The sequence below is a fragment of the Arachis ipaensis genome, chromosome B8, assembly GCF_059453495.1.
Source record: "Arachis ipaensis isolate K30076 ecotype BB chromosome B8, ASM5945349v1, whole genome shotgun sequence".
Classification (NCBI taxonomy): domain Eukaryota; kingdom Viridiplantae; phylum Streptophyta; class Magnoliopsida; order Fabales; family Fabaceae; genus Arachis; species Arachis ipaensis.
Genome location: NC_142443.1, coordinates 13,198,182 through 13,219,278, shown reverse-complemented (window position 1 = coordinate 13,219,278; position 21,097 = coordinate 13,198,182). Strand labels below are relative to the sequence as shown.

The 21,097-nt window shown below is 37.2% G+C and overlaps 2 protein-coding genes and 1 pseudogene across 15 annotated transcripts in view; all 3 read left to right on the top strand.

The window, feature by feature from the left end:
• Window positions 1-1,166: 1,166 nt before the first annotated feature.
• LOC107610514 (pentatricopeptide repeat-containing protein At3g29230) lies at window positions 1,167-2,970 on the top strand. The gene is given in 7 exon segments (XM_021108117.2): window positions 1,167-1,368; window positions 1,371-1,427; window positions 1,430-1,567; window positions 1,570-2,031; window positions 2,034-2,469; window positions 2,471-2,903; window positions 2,905-2,970. Coding segments are annotated over 7 exon segments (1,794 nt in total).
• On the top strand, window positions 2,811-6,353 carry LOC107610512 (pyrophosphate-energized vacuolar membrane proton pump-like; annotated as a pseudogene). Its single transcript, XR_015896431.1, has 7 exons — window positions 2,811-2,946; window positions 3,398-3,972; window positions 4,067-4,463; window positions 4,547-4,633; window positions 4,719-5,048; window positions 5,138-5,479; window positions 5,787-6,353. The product of XR_015896431.1 is annotated as a pyrophosphate-energized vacuolar membrane proton pump-like (transcript).
• A 3,708-nt stretch (window positions 6,354-10,061) lies between these two features.
• Window positions 10,062-21,097, top strand: part of LOC107613185 (uncharacterized) — a 31,766-nt gene continuing 20,730 nt past the window's right edge. For 4 of the 13 annotated variants that reach the window (XM_088496706.1, XM_021108878.2, XM_088496709.1 and 1 more), the window contains exons 1-9: window positions 10,062-10,453; window positions 12,024-12,170; window positions 12,794-13,025; window positions 13,835-13,933; window positions 14,164-14,333; window positions 14,488-14,621; window positions 14,717-14,894; window positions 15,098-15,656; window positions 15,732-15,844. In XM_088496706.1, coding sequence (XP_088352832.1) covers window positions 12,109-12,170; window positions 12,794-13,025; window positions 13,835-13,933; window positions 14,164-14,333; window positions 14,488-14,621; window positions 14,717-14,894; window positions 15,098-15,656; window positions 15,732-15,844 — 1,547 coding nt within the window. In that variant the 5' untranslated portion in view covers window positions 10,062-10,453; window positions 12,024-12,108. Of the gene's footprint in view, window positions 10,454-11,783; window positions 12,171-12,793; window positions 13,026-13,834; window positions 13,934-14,163; window positions 14,334-14,487; window positions 14,622-14,716; window positions 14,895-15,097; window positions 15,657-15,731; window positions 15,845-16,223; window positions 16,479-21,097 lie in introns of those variants that run through there. The other 9 variants (XM_088496707.1, XM_088496708.1, XM_088496710.1 and 6 more) reach the window with 6 other exon arrangements.

Below are 21,097 nucleotides of genomic sequence, written 5' to 3'. Positions count from 1 at the left end.
TCCACTATATCTTTTTTTTCTTGAATCATATCCCTATACACCGTTGCCATTATCTTTGTTTGGCATCTGCAATAATGAGTTTTCTACAAGTTTTGAAACAGATTGTGAGGATATATTTATAATAGAAAATAGATATTATTCGAATGAAAGCGGATAAATATATTTAATGTGCTTACGTTATAGTGCGGCTTCTCCTTCATTGTTGCCATTGTCTTGTTCTGTTTTGCTGTAAAGAAAAAGTTTGGTCAATACTTCACTCAATACACCAATAAACACAAGCATGTATATCTTAATGAAGTCAATTAAAAGCCATCAAACAAAGCAAAAGGAAGCCACCGAACCGAATAAAATTCATTTGGTCAAATTTAAAAATATCCACAAAATTTATTCCAAAGCCATAGTTATACTACTGTAAAAATTCAATCATCAGTATTTCAAGAATGCCACCGAACAAAACAATGTTCATGTCAAGAATAAATCGTTTTCAACTTTTAATCATCAAGAATAGTATTTCTCCATGCAAAAGAAGTACTAAACAGTATAACAACCAATTTCAAAGCGCTAGTTACACTGTCTACTGAACTGAATGAAAACAACAATAAATTTCATTCAAAACCCTAATTATACTGTAGAAATGCATTCACAATAGTTTGATCTACTAAAAAAAGAAAATAAATTCAATACACCTAAAATGCAACTAGGAGAAACGCGATATTACAAGATTTCAAATGAACAGTAATTTTTCTCATACCTTTTATAGTCTGTGATACTGTTTTCGTTCTTTTTTTGTTGTTTCTTACTAAATTTTTTTGCGATTCTACTGCAATAGTGGTTTTTACAGAGAACGTGACTGAAATTTGAATAATTTTGAGAGAGATTCGAAGAGACGAAATGGTTTTATGTGTGTTAAAGAAGAAGGAACGTTTTTTCATAATGAAACACGAATGAAGTAGTCATTTCGTTTGTATGTGGTGCGTGAAAGTCACGTTTTTTTAATGAGACCGAAAGCGCATTAATTATTTTAAATTTAGGCCAACTTGATTAGATGATTTACATGGAGGGCCGTTTATAATAATAAACCCTGGTGGGCATAATTCGAGCGGTTTTGCTGTTTTGAGACATTTCATTTCAAAACCCTTTCACTGCAGAGCCACCGTCAGCGACAGATGCAATTGCCTGCTGCAGCGGCGCGTGCGCCCACATGGTTTTACACTTGCCGCCTTCTCGATGAAAAGCTCTCTGACCTCCACCGCTGCTCAAACCTCAACACCGTGAAGCAAATCCAAGCTCAAGTCCTCAAACACGACGTCCACCAAGACCCTTACATCGCACCGAAACTCGTCGCCGCGTTCTCCGTCTCCCGCCACCTCCCTCCGCCGTCAACGCATTCAACCTCGTAACCAACCCCAACGCCCACCTCTACAACACTCTCTCAGAGCTCAGGCCCAAAACAAGGCTCACCCTTCCGTCGCATTTGAAACCTTCTTCCAGATATAAAGGAACGATGTTTTTTCAGATAGCTTCACATACACGTGTCTGTTGAAAGCTTTTGATGGTTATAACAGTTTTGGATGATGCAGATGATCCACGCACATGTGGTGAAGTTTGGGTTTTTTGGGAGTGATATATTTGTGCCGAACTCGTTGATAGATTTGTATTGTAAATGTGGGGGTGCTAGAATTGATGCCGCAATTTGGTTGTTTTTGGAGATGGAGGAACGGGATGTGGTGTCTTGGAACTCTGTGATTGGTGGGTTGGTGAGAGGTGGTGAGTTTGAGAAAGCCTGCAAGGTGTTTGATGAAACGCTTGAGAGGGATGTAGTTAGTTGGAACATCATGTTGGATATGTATGCTAAGGCTGAGGAGATGGGGAAGGTGCTTGAGATGTTTGAGGGAATACCTGAGAGGAATGTCGTGTCATGGGCGACGATGGTTTGGGGCTACTGTAGAGTTGGGGATATGAATATATCAAGGATGTTGTTTGATAAGTGTCCTGGGAAGAACTTGGTGATTTGGACCACTATGATATCTGGGATGCTGAGAAGGGGCTTGTTAATGAGGCAATAAAGTTGTATGATAAGATGGAGGGAGTTGGGATGAGGGTTGATGATGGGTTTCTGATAAGTATTTTGACTGCATGTGCCGAGTCTGGAATGGCCGTGTTAGGGAAAAGAATTCATGCTTCTGTTGAGAGGCGGAGGTTTAGATGTAGCACTAAGGTGTTGAACGCATTCATCGATATGTATGCGAAGTGTGGTTGTGTGGATGTTGCCCTTGGTGTCTTTAGTAGGATTGAAAAGAAAGATTTGGTGCCTTGGAATTCCATAATTCAAGGGTTAGACATGCATGAATGTGGTGAGAAAGCACTTGAGCTTTTCACTAGGATGGTACATGAGAGTTTTGAACCGGACAAATATACGTTCATTGGCCTTTTATGTGCTTGCACCCATGCAGGCCTTGTCAATGAGGGCATATTACTTCTATTGAATGGAGAAAGTGCATGGGATTGTTCCTCAAGTTGAGCACTATGGTTGTATGATTGATCTTCTTGGTTGAGGGGGACACCTGGAGGAAGCTTTTCAGCTTGTGCGCAACATGCCTATGGAGCCAAATGAAATAGTCTTGGGAACTCTTTTGGGGGCTTGTCGAATGCATAATGATGTAGATCTTGCAAACGCTGTGTGCGAACACTTGTTTGAGTTGGCACCATTGGATCCTGGAAATTTCAACCTTTTGTCAAACATTTATGCTCAAGCAGGGGATTGGGTGAATGTTGCTAGTGTAAAGTGGCAAATGAAGAACACAGGAAGCCAAAAGCCTTCTGGAGCTAGTTCGATTGAGGTAGAAGAGGAAGTGCATGAATTTACAGCATTTGATCAGTCACACCCTAAATCAGATGATATATATATATAGAATGATTGACAGATTGATAAAGGACATTAACCAGGTCTGGAAAATCAAACGGAGGTAGTCCATAGCTCAAGAAAAGAAAATATGACTGTCACAAAATAGTCCATTTTAACATTCCATATATGTAAACTAGATTTGATCTCGATATGAGCAGTATGTGTTTATTGATCAGCTTAGAGTACATATTTTCTCTGTCATCCGTGAAACAGTTTTAACATTTTCGTACTCTTAATTCCTTATTGCCGTTTGAACATGGTTTATATGTAATTTTCTCTCCATTGGCTATATCTTCACAAAAACCTTTTAGCCTTCGGTTTGTTTCAGTTTAATACTACTAGACCTAATCCTAGTTTCAGCTGTTGCTTGGAGTTTTATATATCTCTGCATATTTTTTTTTTAAATCTTCAATTCACATTTACGGGATATTTTTCTAACTATTGTTGTGTATTTCTTCTTATGTTAATATATTTATTGTTGATCATCAACAGGAGCAACCTCTTTCCTTTTCACTGAGTACAAGCATGTGGGAATCTTCATGGTGGCTTTTGCCATCTTGATATTCCTCTTCCTTGGCTCTATGTAAGGATTCAACACAAGCCACCAGCCTTGCACCTATGATGAAACCAAGATGTGTAAACCAGCTCTAGCCACTGCCCTTTTCAGCACTATTTCATTCTTGCTCGGTGGCATCACGTCGCTAGTCTCCGGTTTCCTTGGAATGAAAATCGCTACTTATGCAAATGCGAGAACCACTTTGGAGGTGAGGAAGGGTGTTGGAAAGGCTTTCATCACTGCATTTAGATCTGGTGCAATTATGGGATTTCTCCTTGTTGCAAATGGTCTATTGGTTCTTTACATTGCTATCAACGTTTTCAAGGTCTACTATGGCGATGACTGGGAAGGTCTTTTTGAGGCCATAACTGGTTATGGTCTTCGTGGGTCTTCTATGGCTCTCTTAGGCAGAGTTGGTGGAGGTATCTACACTAAGGCTGCTGATGTTGGTGCTGATCTTGTTGGCAAGGTTGAAAGGAACATTCCCGAGGATGACCCAAGAAATCCTACTGTAAGAGAGATCTCCCTGAGCTAGATTTTATTTTTAAGGTATTTTCAATAATTTTCCTGTATATCCGACTCTGAGTCAATCATGTTGTAACCAGGTGATTGCGGATAATGTGGGTGATAATGTTGGGGATATTGCTGATATGGGATCTGATCTCTTCGGTTCATATGCTGAGTCATACTGTGCTTCCCTTGTTGTTGCTTCCATCTCCTCTTTTGGGGTGAACCATGAGTTGATTGCTATGATGTACCCTCTCATTGTCAGCTCTGTGGGTATCATAGTCTGTTTACTTACCACCTTATTTGCAACTGACTCTTTTGAGATAAAGGCTGTGAAGGAAATTGAGCCGGCATTGAAAAAACAACTCATTATTTCCACTGCTTTAATATTTCCACTGCTTTAATGACCATTGAGATTGCAATTGTTAGTTGGATTGCACTACCATCTTCTTTCACTATCTTCAATTTTGGATTCCAGAAAGATGTCAAGAACTGGTATGTTTTACAATTCTCCATTAGCAAAATAATTAATGGTACATTGCCTATTTGGAACTAATGAAATTGCTTTCTGTTTGCAGGCAACTATTTTTATGTGTTGCTGTTGGTCTTTGGGCAGGGATTATTATTGGATTTGTAACCGAGTACAATACCAGCAATGCATATAGGTAAGCAGTTTTAGGATATATTTTGCACTTTCACATGTTCTCATTTTTAGATGTTACCTTATTTTTTCCCTACCTGCTTTTGCAGCCCTGTGCAAGATATTGCAGATTCCTGCAGGACTGGTGCTACCACTGATGTTATCTTTGGGCTTGCCTTGGGATACAAGTCTGTCATTATCCCAATTTTTGCTATTGCCGCTAGTATTTTTGTTAGCTTCAGCTTTGCTGCCATGTATGGTATTGCTGTTGCAGCACTTGGGATGCTGAGTACCATAGCCACTGGATTGGCCATTGATGCTTAAGGTCCAATTAGTGACAATGCTGGAGGTATTGCTGAGATGGCTGGCATGAGCCACAGAATTAGGGAGAGAACAGATGCCCTTGAAGCCGCTGGAACACAACTGCTGCTATTGGAAAGGTTTGGATTTTTTGACAGTCTGATATCTTGATTTTATGGAAACACCACATTTCCAGATAGGTGCGTGACAATTTGTTATTCTTTTTCAGGGATTTGCAATTGGTTCTGCTGCACTTGTGCCTCTGGCTCTCTTTGGTGCCTTTGTGAGCCGTGCTGCTATCACAACTATTGACATGTTGACTCCAAAGGTTTTCATTGGTTTGCTTGTTGGTGCAATGCTTCCATATTGGTTTTCTTCCATGACCATGAAGAGTGTGGGAAGTGATGCACTAAAGATGGTTGAGGAAGTGCGCAGGCAATTCAATACCATTCCTGGCCTGATGGAGGGAACTGCCAAGCCTGACTACGCCACATGCGTTAAGATCTCCACCGATGCTTCCATTAAAGAAATGATCCCGCCTGGCGCCCTTGTCATGCTTACACCCCTCATTGTCGGTATCTTCTTTGGAGTAGAAACACCTTTTGGTGTAATCTCTGGTGTCTGGTGTACAAGTAATATTTTAGTTTAGTGTACATATTTTATTGCATGCTCAATATTCAAGTAACCGATTGTTTTACTTTGGCTCTATCAACAATCTTCTGGGTTCTCCTTTTTACTGGAGGCATTTCTCTAGTCCCTGACTGGCACATGCCAAGAAGTAAAGGAGTTTACTGTGGAGTTGGGCTATATATATAAATTGATGTGAAAGGTTTAATGAGTATGGTCTAATGTGTAAATGAATTATTTGGATGTCATAGGCTGGTGCATCTGAGCATGCGAGAAGCCTTGGGCCAAAGGGGTCAGATTGTCACAAGGCAGCTGTGATTGGAGACTCTATTGGGGACTCACTGAAGCACATATCTGGACCCTCACTCAACATTCTCATCAAACTTATGGCCGTTGAGTCCCTTGTCTTTGCTCCCTTCTTTGCCACCCATGGTGGCCTCCTTTTCAAGATCTAAACTTTGTTTTCATACACACACAAGACAATGATAAGACAAGTGCAAAGAGCATCGTCCATCAATTCACCCATAACAAGGAAGAAAACCCATCCTCATTCTACTATTTTTTTCTTCTCCCCCTACCCTTCCCTCCCCAATAAAAAACAATATAATTTTAATTTCGTCGGTAGTTTTTCAGATACTTAATTAGGTTGAATCTGCAGAAAAAAGTTTTCCTTGTAAAGAGGAGGTTGATGATGATGACTATGATGGTGTTGATGATGATGATATTTTAGAATAGTCTCTTCTTGCTATTGTTCCGGCTTCCTACGTTGTTTTGAATTGTTAAATTGGCTAATGGCTATATACCTATTTACTTACCCATTTTTATTTTCTCAGTGTTACATTATGATTGTTATTCATAGTTTTTCATACGCAAGGATGGTCAGCTCAAACTAAAATGATATGGACCTATACCGAAATACACCCACACGGACCACGAGGCACGTTTTTAACTTGGTACAATTTGCATTGAGTTTTATGTTTTATTTTATCTATTTACTATTTGAGAGTTAAAAAGTTTAAATTCATAACTTTATTTAATGAGCAGGAGTTAGGTGTTTAGTTACTTAAATTATCTGGGGATCATTGGCCTCAGGGTTTCAGTGTAAAATTCAGATGTCACAGAGTCACAAAGAACTAAGGTGAGAAAATTGAATTCTTTATCGGAGTTAAAAGACTCCTTTTCAGATGGGGTGTAGTGAAATTTAGAAAGAGTCCTGAGGGAGCCAATGAACTATTTGTACAATGTGTATAATGGGTTATTGAGTTACAAAATAAACATCTCCTATACTATCTAGAATAACCATCCAAGTATTAGGAATAATAAACATCTTCCCAAAAACTTAAATTGATTTTGGGGTTTACCAAGGATCAAATTCTTAACTTTTCGGATCTAGAGCTCTAATACCATGTCATGATACCACTTATCTCAAAAGCTTCAATTGATAGGAAAAGGTAACACTAATGGTTATATCTCTAATACTCCCTAATACTCCTTAAACTTTTATTATGCACATTGTACAAATATTCTTTTGGCTCCTACCTCACGGCGTTGTTAATTAACCGTATTTGTCTCGAAAAAAATTCTACATGTACATTAAACTTGACTTCAAATTATACTCTCTATTTAAGATAAAATGAAGGACACTCAGTACAATGCATGAAATAAAAATTCTTTGATTGCGGTGATGTCATTTTAATATTTTTTTGGTTGGGTTTGTGGGTGATGGGTCATGGTACTGCATTGCATTGCATCGGGACAAGGACAAGTAGTCATAATTCATAAATATAAACACCGAATTTTTATTTATCTTTTATTTATCTTTTGTGTGTCATTAAGTCTTACAAATTATGCTGCATTATGACTGGCTTAATTCTGAGATTAATTTATTTGTCTTAGTTTAAGGTGGATATATGAGTTTTTAAATATGGTGATATGGTGAAAAAAATTTATTTTTGATTTACTATCTTATTTTCCCATATACAACTCCTGAACTATACTTTTGTTGTACAGTGCATCCTGCATAGGTTTTTGTTGCATTGAATGGTGCATTTCAATAATTTCTGCTGTTACTGGTTTTAGATCTAAAATTGTGGTTGATGATTGCTGAATTATTGCTTGATTCTGGCAAGATTGAAAGCTTATTTGGTTGTTAGCGATGATTGAACCATCTTAGAGCTTTTCCTTCCATAACTTGAATCATTGAATGATTAGCTATGCTCCAGTGCTGTTCTGTACTCTATATTCTGTACTCTATATTCTGTATTTTTGGTGTTGATTGAATCATTGAATGATTAGTTAACTGCTGGTTTTTTTTAGTTAATTTTTGGAAAAAAATTGTTAATCTTTGTTAAAATTGTGTTGAAATTTTGCTAAAATTGTGATCAGCTGAAAATTATGTTGAAAATTTTGTTAAAAGTTTTTCGGAGTTTCTATTTGTTCATTATGATCAATCTTTTGTTAGAGAAGAAATAAATTTGTCATCTTTGTTTTTAATGAAGAAATAGATGAATTGAATTAACTGAATAAACTCAATTAACCAGATAAGTAGATGATCAAATATTTATTATTGATTTGGTTAATCCAATGAATTTTTTTTTTGTTTCTTGTGACTATCTTAAATTTCATATAATATAAATTTTATACTTATATAAGTTTTGACCTTTAATATTTGGTTTTTTATATTTGACTCGTGTTGTATTTAAATGTGATTATGAGATTTTAATTGGAATTATACTTTTAATTTGTATATATATAAGATTTATATCAGAATATATTTATATTTTTGTATATTTATTTATAATTTGATGTTATTTTATTATAATTCAGTTATTTCAGTTGAACAACGGTTGAACCAGTTGAACTTCTAAACCGATGAACCAGTAGCTCGAGCGGTTTGATGATCGGAAGTGATCTTACTCTGCACTTCCCTTCAACTGCCACCCACGCGGTTCGGTCCGGTCCGGTTTTCACCGAATTTGACCGGTTCTCACTGGTTCATTCCAGATTTGACCGGTTCGTATCGGATCGGTGTGAGGTTCGGTTCACCGGTTTTTCGGTCGAACCGGTCGGTCCGGTCCGATTTTGACAACTATGATTAATGAAGTGTGGAAAGTTGTATTTGTTTGCCTATAAAAGCATGAACGAGATAAAAGAAATATACACTTAGCAATAAAAAGCAAATACTTCCTCTCTCTCTTTCTTATATAAAGCATTTCTTTATTTTCTTTCTTCATATACTATTAATATAATATTAATATATTATCTTTATAGTAGTATAATAGTATTGGTAAATACTAATAATATTATTTTCTATTTATATTTTTATTTTATTACTTCTTCCTTATTTATTTTACAACAAGAAAATTATTAATTCATTTTTTTTCTTGACAAAGAATTATATGATCTATAAGAATTTTGTTTAATCGAATTTCACCTAACCAGCAAGGGAAATTATTTCCCAACGATAAAGTAAAATAAACAATGTACTACTTAATATTAAATTGATATTTCAGCTTAGTTAACGATAGGTATCCGGATTTTGCATTGCTCATTTACAGTGATACTTAATTGTTAATTATTATAGGATAGATCAACAATTTACATGGTGAATTCACTATATTATAAAATAGGAAGCGGTTTTAGTATTTTCTGTAGGGAAGCGGAACTTTGTTGTTCCGTTCAATATAGCCACTAAGATATACTATAAATTATTCATATGGTGGAAATACAAGAACGTCTTTATTGGGTGGAAACAATGAGAAGGAAACTCAAGGATATCACGCAACTGGTTAAAATTTTTTTTAAGTATGTTAATACATTTCTCACAATTTTACACTAAAAACTTCTTTAATATCATCATTATAATATTTATGTCATAATATGTAATTTAAAAACCAAAATTGAAGTAATATAATTTTAAAATTTAACATTTTAAAAAAGAAAGCGGCGAAAAAAATTTGATTATTAGTGAAAAATAAACATCAATCTTAACAGTACCTCACTTGGTTAATATAAATAGCCTGTTAAGTCAGAATAAATCCAAAGAAAATGTCAATTTCAGAAAATATAGTAAGAAATTTTAGTCTTTAATAATTTGGACTTCTTTCGGGTATATAGTAAAAAAATTTAGGCGACAAAAGATATGAAATTATATGCAACTAGATTTAGATCCATGTAAAATTAAAATAAATTAATTTATATATATAAAAAATTATTTAATAAAAAACTTAAAAAATTAATATTAAATTTATGGTAAAGTATACTTTTTGTTTTTAAAGTTTGACAAAAGTTTTAAAAATATCGGTAAGTTTTATTTTGTTTCAAATAATGTTCTGAAAACCGGTTCGATTGGCCGGTCGAACCGGTCGAACCGAAAACCGCTGTTATAATAAATACGATTCGGACAGATAGTAAACCGCCAATTTTAAAAACCGGAGTTGAACCGCCGAACCGGCCGGGAACCGGTCGGTCGAACCGAACCGGGACCTGGCCGGTTTTTTAAATTTAGGCAAAACGCTGCGTTTTGCATGCTGAAAGGGCCAAAACCAAAAGAGAACACTAGTCACCCACTCCTCTCCTCTCGAGCCTCAGCCTCCACTCTCACCTCTCACGTCTCCAGTCTGACTCACCTCGAGCTTCCGGCGCAACTTCCGTCGAGCCACCGCCGCCGTCACAACTTCCGTTGTGCTAACGTCAGCTAGCTCTATTCGCTCGCAGCCACGAAGTCAGCCTTCGAAAATCGCAGCCACCGCAGGGGAGGAGGGAGCCTCTGATGCGTCGCCGCCGTGCCTCCATCGCTGCCAATCCATCACCGCCGCTGCTAGGGTTTGTTGGAGCTGCGCAAAGCCATCGTCGTCGCTGTCACGTGAGGAAGGAAGCGAGAGAGACCGAAGCTGCGAGAGAGACCGCCGCTGCTAGGGTTTGTTGTTCTGATTTCCTCACTATTGTTGCGATCTGCTACTTTCTTTGCAATTGTCTCTAAGCGTACTTGATTTTCTGGATTTAGAGTTATTTTTTATTGAATTTCTGGATTTGAATTTTGAATTCGTGCTTGATCTGCAATTTCTGTTTAATTCTTCTTATTGTTGTTGTGGTTGAAGTTCAAAATTGAAATCTGACTCTTCTTCTTCGTCAATTTCATATTCTGGATTTGTTGATTTGTGAACTGATCTTGTGAAGTTGAATTTGTGATCTGTTGTTGGATTTGTAGCTAAATTGCTTGTTGAATCTGAATTTGCATCGATTTTGGCCTCTCTTTTTTCTTGAATTTCTGTTGATGTTGCTGCGAGTCTTGTTCTGTTGATAGCTGAGATTTGGTTGCCGGTGTTGCCTTAGTCTAGCTTTAATCTCTTCCCACTCAATTTTCCAGCAGCAATTTCGAATGTTTCCAAATTGGCAAATGGATTGAGCGCCTTCCATAACTGAAACCATCTTAGAGCTTTCCCTTTCAAACCTCTTTCCACCTCTATGAATCTCTGCTCCTCAGGTGTCCATCCATAACCATCTTTCCCATTGAATATTGGAAATGTATTTTCAGATTGTTGAGTTATTTGTTTTCCCATGAAAAATGGAAGAAACCTCTCAGCGAGAGCACCAATGTTAGAACTCCTTCTATGAATTAGGGAGAGAAACTCCAAATTGAACCAAGTTCAATATCAATTCATTAATTCCTTTAAGCTTTAATACATTGATAAAAGTCTCTTATCTATATTCTTAAAAGACTAAGTAATTCTATTGGGCATAACTAGTACCCTTCCTAATATTAAATAGTAACATGTAGTGGCCACATGAATATCAGAAGTATGCAAAATCAGCAGAGGATGCTGTTGCTGATGTTCTCAGAACAGGTGTTTTATTTGCCATTTTCATTTCAAGTGGATAAATGGTTAACTGAATTAAATTTTTGTGCTGTTTAATAAGGCAAGGGATTATGAATATAAATGAATGTGATAAAACTGTGAATATGAATAAATATGATTGATGACAAACTTGGATGTTGGCATTTTATGTTTAGTTGGTTGTTTTTGTTATTTGACTTGAGTTTGTATTTGAATGAGATCATAATATTTTGGTTTTATTTTGGATGATATTTTAAAGTTTATATTAAACTATAATTATGTTTTAATGTATTTATTTATATTTTAATTATTATTTTATTATAAAACGGTTTTTTCGGTTCAACCACAATCGAACCGGTTGAACCTATGAACCAGTAACGAGAACGGTTTGATGACCGGTTCGGTTTTCAGAACCTTGCACGAGAGAGAAATGGATCAGATTATTATACTATCAAAAAATGTAGTAGACGGAGGAGTTAGCATGATGCTTAACATTGCATGGGAGTTATGAAGTGGCGCCTCATAGTGGTCACACGTGTCAAACCCTTCTATATATATTTTTTTTAAAAAAAACCGATATCAGTCTTGATTGTGAATTTCGGTGCTTCCATAATCCATACATACAACATGCTACTGATAAGAGTTATATAGAAAAAAGAACGAACCGCATCAACAACAAGAAGGAGGAGGAGGAGGAGAAGAAGAAGAAACGGCGTCATATAGATACGTAGATGTTATGGCTACAAAGCTAGAGTATCTGTCTTCCATTGCAGAGGACGTTCTTAAGAGATGTGCACAGTAATATATTCTTCCTTACCAATACATTTGTTATCAAAATTCAACTTCATATATCATATCATTGAAAAATGCTACACATACACTTGCATTCGAGGAATTGTTTACAAGAATTTGTTGATGAAATGACACGGCCACACATGTGGAATATTACTTTGTTTGTCATCTTTATCTATATATGAATTTTCTTCTTCGGGGAAATGATACTATTTGTATCCAATTTAATATTTGCCCATTGAAGATTGATAAATGGATGTGACATTACATCACTGAAATGTTCGTTTATTTGACCAAATTCCAATTTTTGCTTAATAATATAATTGGAGTTTTAATTGTTATGCACTAACACTATCATCCAATTGTATAGTTATATGAATTTGGATAATCATTTACGTAGTTAATTTAAAATCAAAACATAATGAATGTATAATATTAAAATCAAATTTTACTTATATTTAATGCAAAACTGTTTTTCGTAGTTAATAACATAATGCAAAACTGTTTTACACGGTATCAAAATCAGATTTTACTTATATTTAATGAATGTTAATTTAATTTTGATACACTATTTGTAATTGGATGACATTGTATAATATTTAGTTACTGCTACTGTTGTTTTTAATTAGGAAACTGGAAATTCCAGTAGAGGGATTGGTGGAAGAATTTGAATCAGGATGGAACCCAGATGAGGGAGACTACTGCAAAAAATTAGTGGAATTTTGCAGTAGCAAGACTCTATGTCAAAAAATGTGCCAGGATAGCATACAGGAAAAGATCAACGATGGCTCATTTAGCAGGTTGACCTATGATATGATGCTTGCTTGGGAGAGACCTAGATACTATGATGAAGACGGCACGGTATACATGCAAATTATTGTCTTACTCTTACATTTCTAAATTTACAGTTATTTGAATTGGGGTTAATTTATACTATACTAAGTTTTGAAACATGAATGCATTTTATTCAAATCAGGACTTTGGTGAATATGTCAATTTGAATATTTGGTGATGATTTCTTGAAGATTAGCTTGCATCTTAGTTTTCTTTATGAAAAACAATATCGAATGCTGAAATTCAATCTTAGTTTCTCTAACTTGACAAAATTTGCCTATTGGTGGAATTTACTTGACATTGATCTTTCTTTCATCACATTCATGAAGATATAAGTTATTTTCTATTAGTTCCATTACTTCGCATCTCAAAGGAAGTACTTTACTGGGGAAATCAAATTTTCCCCTTTTCGAACTTATGGCAGCAAAGCATTCGTGCTGGTTTGAGATGATAAGTTATAGCTTCATCTTCAATGTTGATCAAAGAGTCTTTCTAAAACATTTAAAATTGAAGTTCTAATGAGCCTTTGGCATTTAGTTTTGTTCCTAAATATTTTGTAATGCAGAGAAATATGAATATATGATAAATGAAATTTTGCATGGTAATCAAAGTAAGCTTGCTTTTAGTAACTGCATAGTTTGAAATCATGTCATGCAACATTAGCCTATGATCTTGTGATTAAAAAAATGGTCTAAACAAAGATATGGTCTGGCTTGATCTCAATTTCAGCTTTGTCCCCTATTATATATATGAGATGTGAACTATAGTTTTGCTTTTTGCCATCCCCTGTAATTTAATCAGATTAGAGGATAATGTTAGCATTTTGAGGTTTTCAGGAATCTGTAGCAAAGGAGCACGAAGAAAGGATAGCTCGAAAAGCCACTCAAGAACAGGAAGATATCCCTCTTTTTTATTCAGACATCATGCCTCTACTTGTAAGAGTGTTTCCTTCTCATTTTTCATGGTACTACAGAACATAGATGTTTTTTACTTCCTTTCTTTGTTGTTTCAATTGTGAGGTTGAATTCCAGCCATGAGAAGCTCGTCTTCTTGATGCAATAGTCAGTTGAATATTCTGTTTAGAACATGGACCAGATTTGTTTAGTACATAGGAACATTTATGATTATAGGTTTCTGATTGTACTTGATGCATTTTCTTTTCCAGGTTACTAATGAGGCCAGTGTTGGAGAAGATGCATTTGTGTGGATGGGATCACAATTTCCTTTAGTAGCAGATGTTGCAAATGGAAGGTTTACTTTTGAAACTCTAACAGCACCAACAGGGCTCCGACTACACCATCCGGCATACGATATATTCTTAAAAAATATGGACAAGTAGGTGACTACCTTGGTATATATAGTATATGAACATTTGGCATAGAAGTTTCTAGTGGACATATAAATGATTTGATAGTTGTAGTCTATTGATTTGTAAAGATATTTGGAGTTTTGAAAACATACTTATTGTCTGGGATTCCCGATTCCTCAGGTGCATACAGCATTTGCAGAATCAGACAAAGCCAAATGGTGTGGAACTGGCCGATGACGAATACATATTACATGTCGAAGGAACAGCAAGCTCCCAGAGAGTCGTTCGCCACGTTGGGACGACAAGTTGGCCTGGTCTGCAGTTTGGTTTATCTGACTATTCATTCCAATATTAAAACGGAAATCTTAGTAAATTAATCCGTTCATGTTGCTTTGATTTTAATTGACAGGTAGGCTAACTCTGACCAACTATGCTCTTTACTTCGAGGCCTCGGGAATAATAAATTACGAAGATGCTATAAAAATGGACCTCTCCAAGGATGTCGAGCAGAGTGTAAAACCAGCTGCCACAGGTCCCTGGGGAGCTCAACTTTTTGACAAGGCCATAATCTATGAATCATCTGATTTGTAAGTGCATCAACATAATCCTTTGGAGATATTCTTGTTGAAAAGGAAAATGCTTACATATTATGCATGAGACATTGTCATCTGGCATCTTGTCCACCTTTGGATGGGTTGCGAGTCGGCATAGTGTGTCGAAGTTGATATGTACACATAACTAATCTTCACTTATGTCATTGATATGAAGAAATTTCTTCTGAATTTTCTAGATCAGAGGAGATTGTACTAGAGTTTCCAGAACTCACAAGTTCCACGAGGCGCGAACATTGGCTAGCACTGATAAGGGAAATAATGTTTCTCCACCAGTTTTTATCGAAGTACAATATCAATGGTCCAATCCAAGCATGGGAGATTCATGCAAGGACAATATTGGGAATCATAAGGCTTCATGCAGCCAGAGAAATGCTAAGAATATCACCACCTGTCCCAACGAAGTTCCTAATATTCTCCTTATACCACGAGCTGCCAAAGGGAGATTATGTTCTCGAAGAATTCGCGGATAGCCTCAAGAAGGTCAATAGCGGACACTCATGTAGCGCAAGCTCAATCCTTAGAATTATGAACATGTATAGGTCCATACCTTCTGATGAAATAGTAGAGAAGCCAAGTCAAGAAGTTGAAAGTAGCGCCAGTGCTTTAGAAGATAGTCCTTCCTTGAAGACAGCTATCAAACAATCAAGGGAGGAAGAAAATGAAGTTCTCATCGCGAAAGCTATGACTGAAGAATTAAAGGATGATGGTGTCATCGACAGCGTTATGGTTCTTACAGTAAGTATCCTCAACTATACATATATGTTTTGGAGTTGAAAGCATTGTTTACTCTGATTTAATTTTATTTTATAGGAACTATTAAAACCACTCAAACATGTAGTCCCATGGGTTCAAGGAATCTTCGCTTGGGAAAGGCCAATAAATACTGTTGCTGTTCTTGTTCTATCTCTCATAATCACTTATATGTAAGTTTTCTCACCCTTGTTCTTCACTCTTATGCATCTTTGCTTGTATACCCTTCAAAATGTTAGGTACTTAAATATTTTCCTTGACCATGTGTAAATACTCTATATAGGACAGTGTCGATTTATACTTCATTCATTATTAGATGAGACATGAGTCGCAGGGTATCTCATACGCAATAAGTACCCATAACATTTTTTCTTTGGTGCCTACTTACGTAAAAATGTATTCATGTAAAAATTATATATGAGAATTATTCGATACTTTGATATGTTTGACTAAAGTATTTAACATAGAACATGTCCACATCTTAACTATCATCTTCACGTGAAGATGCCACCTTTTTCTTTTCGCATACAGAAAGGATTTAACATGATGTAGACCTTGCAGGGAGTGGGTTGGTAAGGCAATCGCGTGTTTCTTGATATGGGTGATAGTAAAGATGTTTTGTTCGGATTCGATGCCTTCTTCCGAACTCATGGGCTACATATCAAACCCACTGGTCTGAGTTACAAAGGGCAGTTTTTGCCTTTTACAGGGATACAAAGTATCCTTGAAATTCAAGAAGCTCCAGAAGAATATAAGGAGATCCAACAGTTACTCCTCAGTGCTTGCTGTGATAGTCATGATCAATTCAACCACCCTGCTCCTTTATGGAAAAATCCAGAATTTTATGTTCGACTCCCCTTCAAAAAGAATGAAGACATCAACCCTACAAAGGCCACTCATTCAGGCATGTCAAGCATTCTATGTTGAAAAAAGAGTCGAGCAAAATAGAGGAAAAAAGAGGCTTGTCATTGATTATAAGCCACTTAATGTCTTCTTACAAGACGACAAGTTTCCTCTACCAAGAATCTCAGTTATTACACAGAGATTAAGTGGAGCAAAAATATTCAGCAAGTTTGACTTGAAAACTGGATTTTGGCAAATTGGGCTCCATCCTGAAGATAGGTATAAAACAGCGTTCTGTATACCTGAAGCCCAATACCAATGGACGGTAATGCCATTTGGACTCAAAGTAGCCCCCTCTCTCTTCCAAAAAAGCAATGACCAAAATCTTTGAGCCCATACTACATTCCACACTAATCTACATTAATGACATCTTACTGTTTTCAAAAGACAGTGAAGCCCATAAGGCACTTCTGGCCCAATTCACTCAGATCATCAAAGACCAGGGAATCATGCTATCAGCAAAAAAGAGCTCTATTGCTAAGATAAAAATTGAATTCCTTGGGATGATTTTCGAAAATGGATTTTTCCAACCAGGGGATCACCTCGCCAAAGAGTTAATCCATTTTCCTGATGAAAACTTGACAGTCAAACAAGTCCAACAATTCTTGGGAATCGTCAACTACATCAGAGACTTTATCCTAGATGTGATCAGACACACCAGCCAGCTGTCAAAACTCCTAAAAAAGAAGCTCCCACCATGGGGACCTGAGCAATTCACAGCTGTCAAAATCCTGAAGAAGATAGCACAAGACCCCACCTTTAAAGATTCCCAGCACAGGAAAAAGAATATTGCAAACAGATGTTACTGATGAATTCTGGGGAGTTGTGCTACTTGAAGAGATTGATGGGACGAGACACTATTGCGCGCATGCTAGTGGACAGTTCAAAGAATCTGAAAAACATTACCATGCCACTTACAAAGAGATTCTTGCTGTTAAAAGGGGAATAGAGAAATTCAATTTCCATCTCAGTGCTTATCATTTCACTGTAGAAATGGATAACACATCTTTCCCATTAATGTTAGAAATCAAGAAAAAAATTCTGCCAGACTCTCAATTGCTAAGATGGAAGGACTGGTTCTCTCGCTATAAATTCGAGGTAAGACACATCAAAGGACACCAAAACACACTTGCTGATTTCCTATCCAGGCCAACCAAAGAACCACTCCCAAACCAGTAGAATTACTCCTCAAACCAATCCATTACATTTGCACCATGAGCACCTACAACCCTTCATACACCATTCCATTTCCTGATTGTCCACTTCACAATAACCCATACAGAAGAAAAATTGGTCATTTTCCCTTCAAAGCAAGACCCCAGACAGCATTTCAAATAGTCTGTCTAGCCAGACAAACTTTGTTCTACTGGCTACACCAGCTCCTTACCATAACCCAAATACATCTAAATTCGAAGTACTTTGACGTGGATACCCCTTTTTGCACTATACCAATAATCCAAGGACCTATACCAGAGGAAATGATGTGGTATATCTGGGTTCTGTCCTCTCTATATCCATGTGCCATCATAATACCACTCTTCCCTGTATATCACATCCTGTGTAACCGCATTGAAGCCCAGTCTCATCTAGTCCGATTATTTGCTATGTATGCACCACTTGGGGCATGGAGAGGAATGTTATATAACATGATCGAGCAACACCAATTATGGGATAAACCCTCCAAGACAAAGTGGAAATTCTGTTGTTTTGTCACCCTTCAGAGAGATTATTTTACTGGATGTAAAGCACATACTGAGAAAGTACATACCATGAACAAGGTCGATATTGTTGGATATTCTACCATATGGCCCACAGATGAAAAGACAGTCCTAAATGCCTTGGCTAAATACCTTTGTCAACTTTGGCAGCCTGGACTATATGGTGAAAAAGATGTAGTTGAAGGACTCCCATTTCAATCAGATGTTCCACCGATAACTCTCCAAGAGTTTTAGTCCAGATTTATAACTTCAGGGATAATCAACCAATTTGGACAATACTCCTTTTATGCTCCAACAGACCAGCCCAGTACGTCCACACAAGTTCCAGGCAGGAATTCTGAAGAAGATCTGAATTCTGAAGATCCAGGTGGAAGAGTTTATGCCTTACCACCAAGCCCAACTAGAATTGATGCAGGAATACCCGATGATGCTGAAGGCCCAAAATCAGACCCATACCTGCAACATGCCCAAGATCCAAATGAAGGATACACTGAAGATCCGTTTCTCTACCTACAAGACCCGGATACAGATTTCAGAGCTGTCAATTTAGCTTCTGACTCATCCTCTTAAAGAGGCAAGCTCAGAGCATACTTTTATGGCACTGGACTGAGGAAGAAGGAAATAGCACTAGCTAAGCTTTCAGAGAGAGAAAGAGAATTCAGAACATTTTGAGAGATAGGAAAAGTGGATATATTACAATGTTTCTTGAGATCTGATTACAATTGGGGTGAGCACCTCCTTATATAGAGGTCTCTAGATAGACGTGAAATCTAAACAATCCTATCATACATTACCAACTGGAGGATAAGGATAAGCCTTATCTTTTTTGGCGTTTTCTAAGTATGTGACTAAGGTCACTTTATTTCAGCACACTCATAATTATACATAGTAGGAACAACAGTGTTCTAATAAAGAGACGGTTTGAAATAGTCTTCTGGAAGGGTCCCATCACCATCTGAAAAGGATGAGTCAGAAGCTAAATTGACAGCTCTGAAATCTGTATCCGAGTCTTGTAGGTAGAGAAACGGATCTTCAGTGTATCCTTCATTTGGATCTTGGGCATCTTGCAGGTATGGGTCATATGGGTCTGATTTTGGGCCTTCAGCATCATCGGGTATTCCTGCATCAATTCTAGTTGGGCTTGGTGGTAAGGCATAAACTCTTCCACCTGGATCTTCAGAATTCAGATCTTCTTCAGAATTTCTGCTTGGAACTTGTGTGGACGTACTGGGCTGGTCTGTTGGAGCATAAAAGGAGTATTGTCCAAATTGGTTGATTATCGGACTGAAACTCTTGGAGAGTTATCGGTGGAACATCTGATTGAAATGTGAGTCCTTCAACTACATCTTTTTCACCATATAGTCCAGGCTGCCAAATTTGACAAAGGTATTTAGTCAAGGCATTTAGGACTGTCTTTTCATCTGTGGGCCATATGGTAGAATATCCAACAATATCGACCTTGTTCATGGTATGTGCTTTCTCAGTATGTGCTTTACATCCAGTAAAATAATCTCTCTGAAGGGTGACAAAACAACAGAATTTTCGCTTTGTCTTGGAGGGTTTATCCCATAATTGGTGTTGCTCGATCATGTTATATAACATTCCTCTCCATGCCCCAAGTGGTGCATACATAGCAAATAACCGGACTAGATGAGACTGGGCTTCAGTGCGGTTACACAGGATGTGATATACAGGGAAGAGTGGTATTATGATGGCACATGGATATAGAGAGGACAGAGCCCAGATATACCACATCATTTTCTCTGGTATAGGTCCTTGGATTATTGGTATAGTGCAAAAAGGGGTATCCACGTCAAAGTACTTCGGATTTGGATGTATTTGGGTTATGGTAAGGAGCTGGTGTAACCAGTAGAACAAAGTTTGTCTGGCTAGACAGACTATTTGAAATGCTGTCTGGGGTCTTGCTTTGAAGGAAAAAGGACCAATTTTTCTTCTGTATGAGTTATTGTGAAGTGGACAATCAGGAAATGGAATGGTGTATGAAGGGTTGTAGGAACTCATGGTGCAAATGTAATGGATTGGTTTGAGGAGTAATTCTACTGGTTTGGGAGTGGTTCTTTGGTTGGCCTGGATAGGAAATCAGCAAGTGTGTTTTGGTGTCCTTTGATGTGTCTTACCTCGAATTTATAGCGAGAGAACCAGTCCTTCCATCTTAGCAATTGAGAGTCTGGCAGAATTTTTTTCTTGATTTCTAACATTGATAGGAAAGAGGTGTTATCCATTTCTACAGTGAAATGATAAGCACTGAGGTGGAAATTGAATTTCTCTATTCCCCTTTTGACAGCAAGAATCTCTTTGTAAGTGGCATGGTAATGTTTTTCAGATTCTTTGAACTGTCCACTAGCATGCGCGCAATAGTGTCTCGTCCCATCAATCTCTTCAAGTAGCACAGCTCCCCAGAATTCATCAGTAGCATCTGTCTGCAATATTCTTTTTCCTGTGCTGGGAATCTTTAAAGGTGGGGTCTTGTGCTATCTTCTTCAGGGTTTTGACAGCTGTGGATTGCTCAGGTCCCCATGGTGGGGCTTATTTTTTAGGAGTTTTGACAGCTGGCTGGTGTGTCTGGTCACATCTGGGATAAAGTCTCTGATGTAGTTGACGATATTCAAGAATTGTTGGACTTATTTGACTGTCAAGTTTTCATCAGGAAAATGGATTAACTCTTTGGCGAGGTGATCCCCTGGTTGGAAAAATCCATTTTCGAAAATCATCCCAAGAAATTCAATTTTTGTCTTAGCAATAGAGCTCTTTTTTGCTGATAGCATGATTCCCTGGTCTTTGATG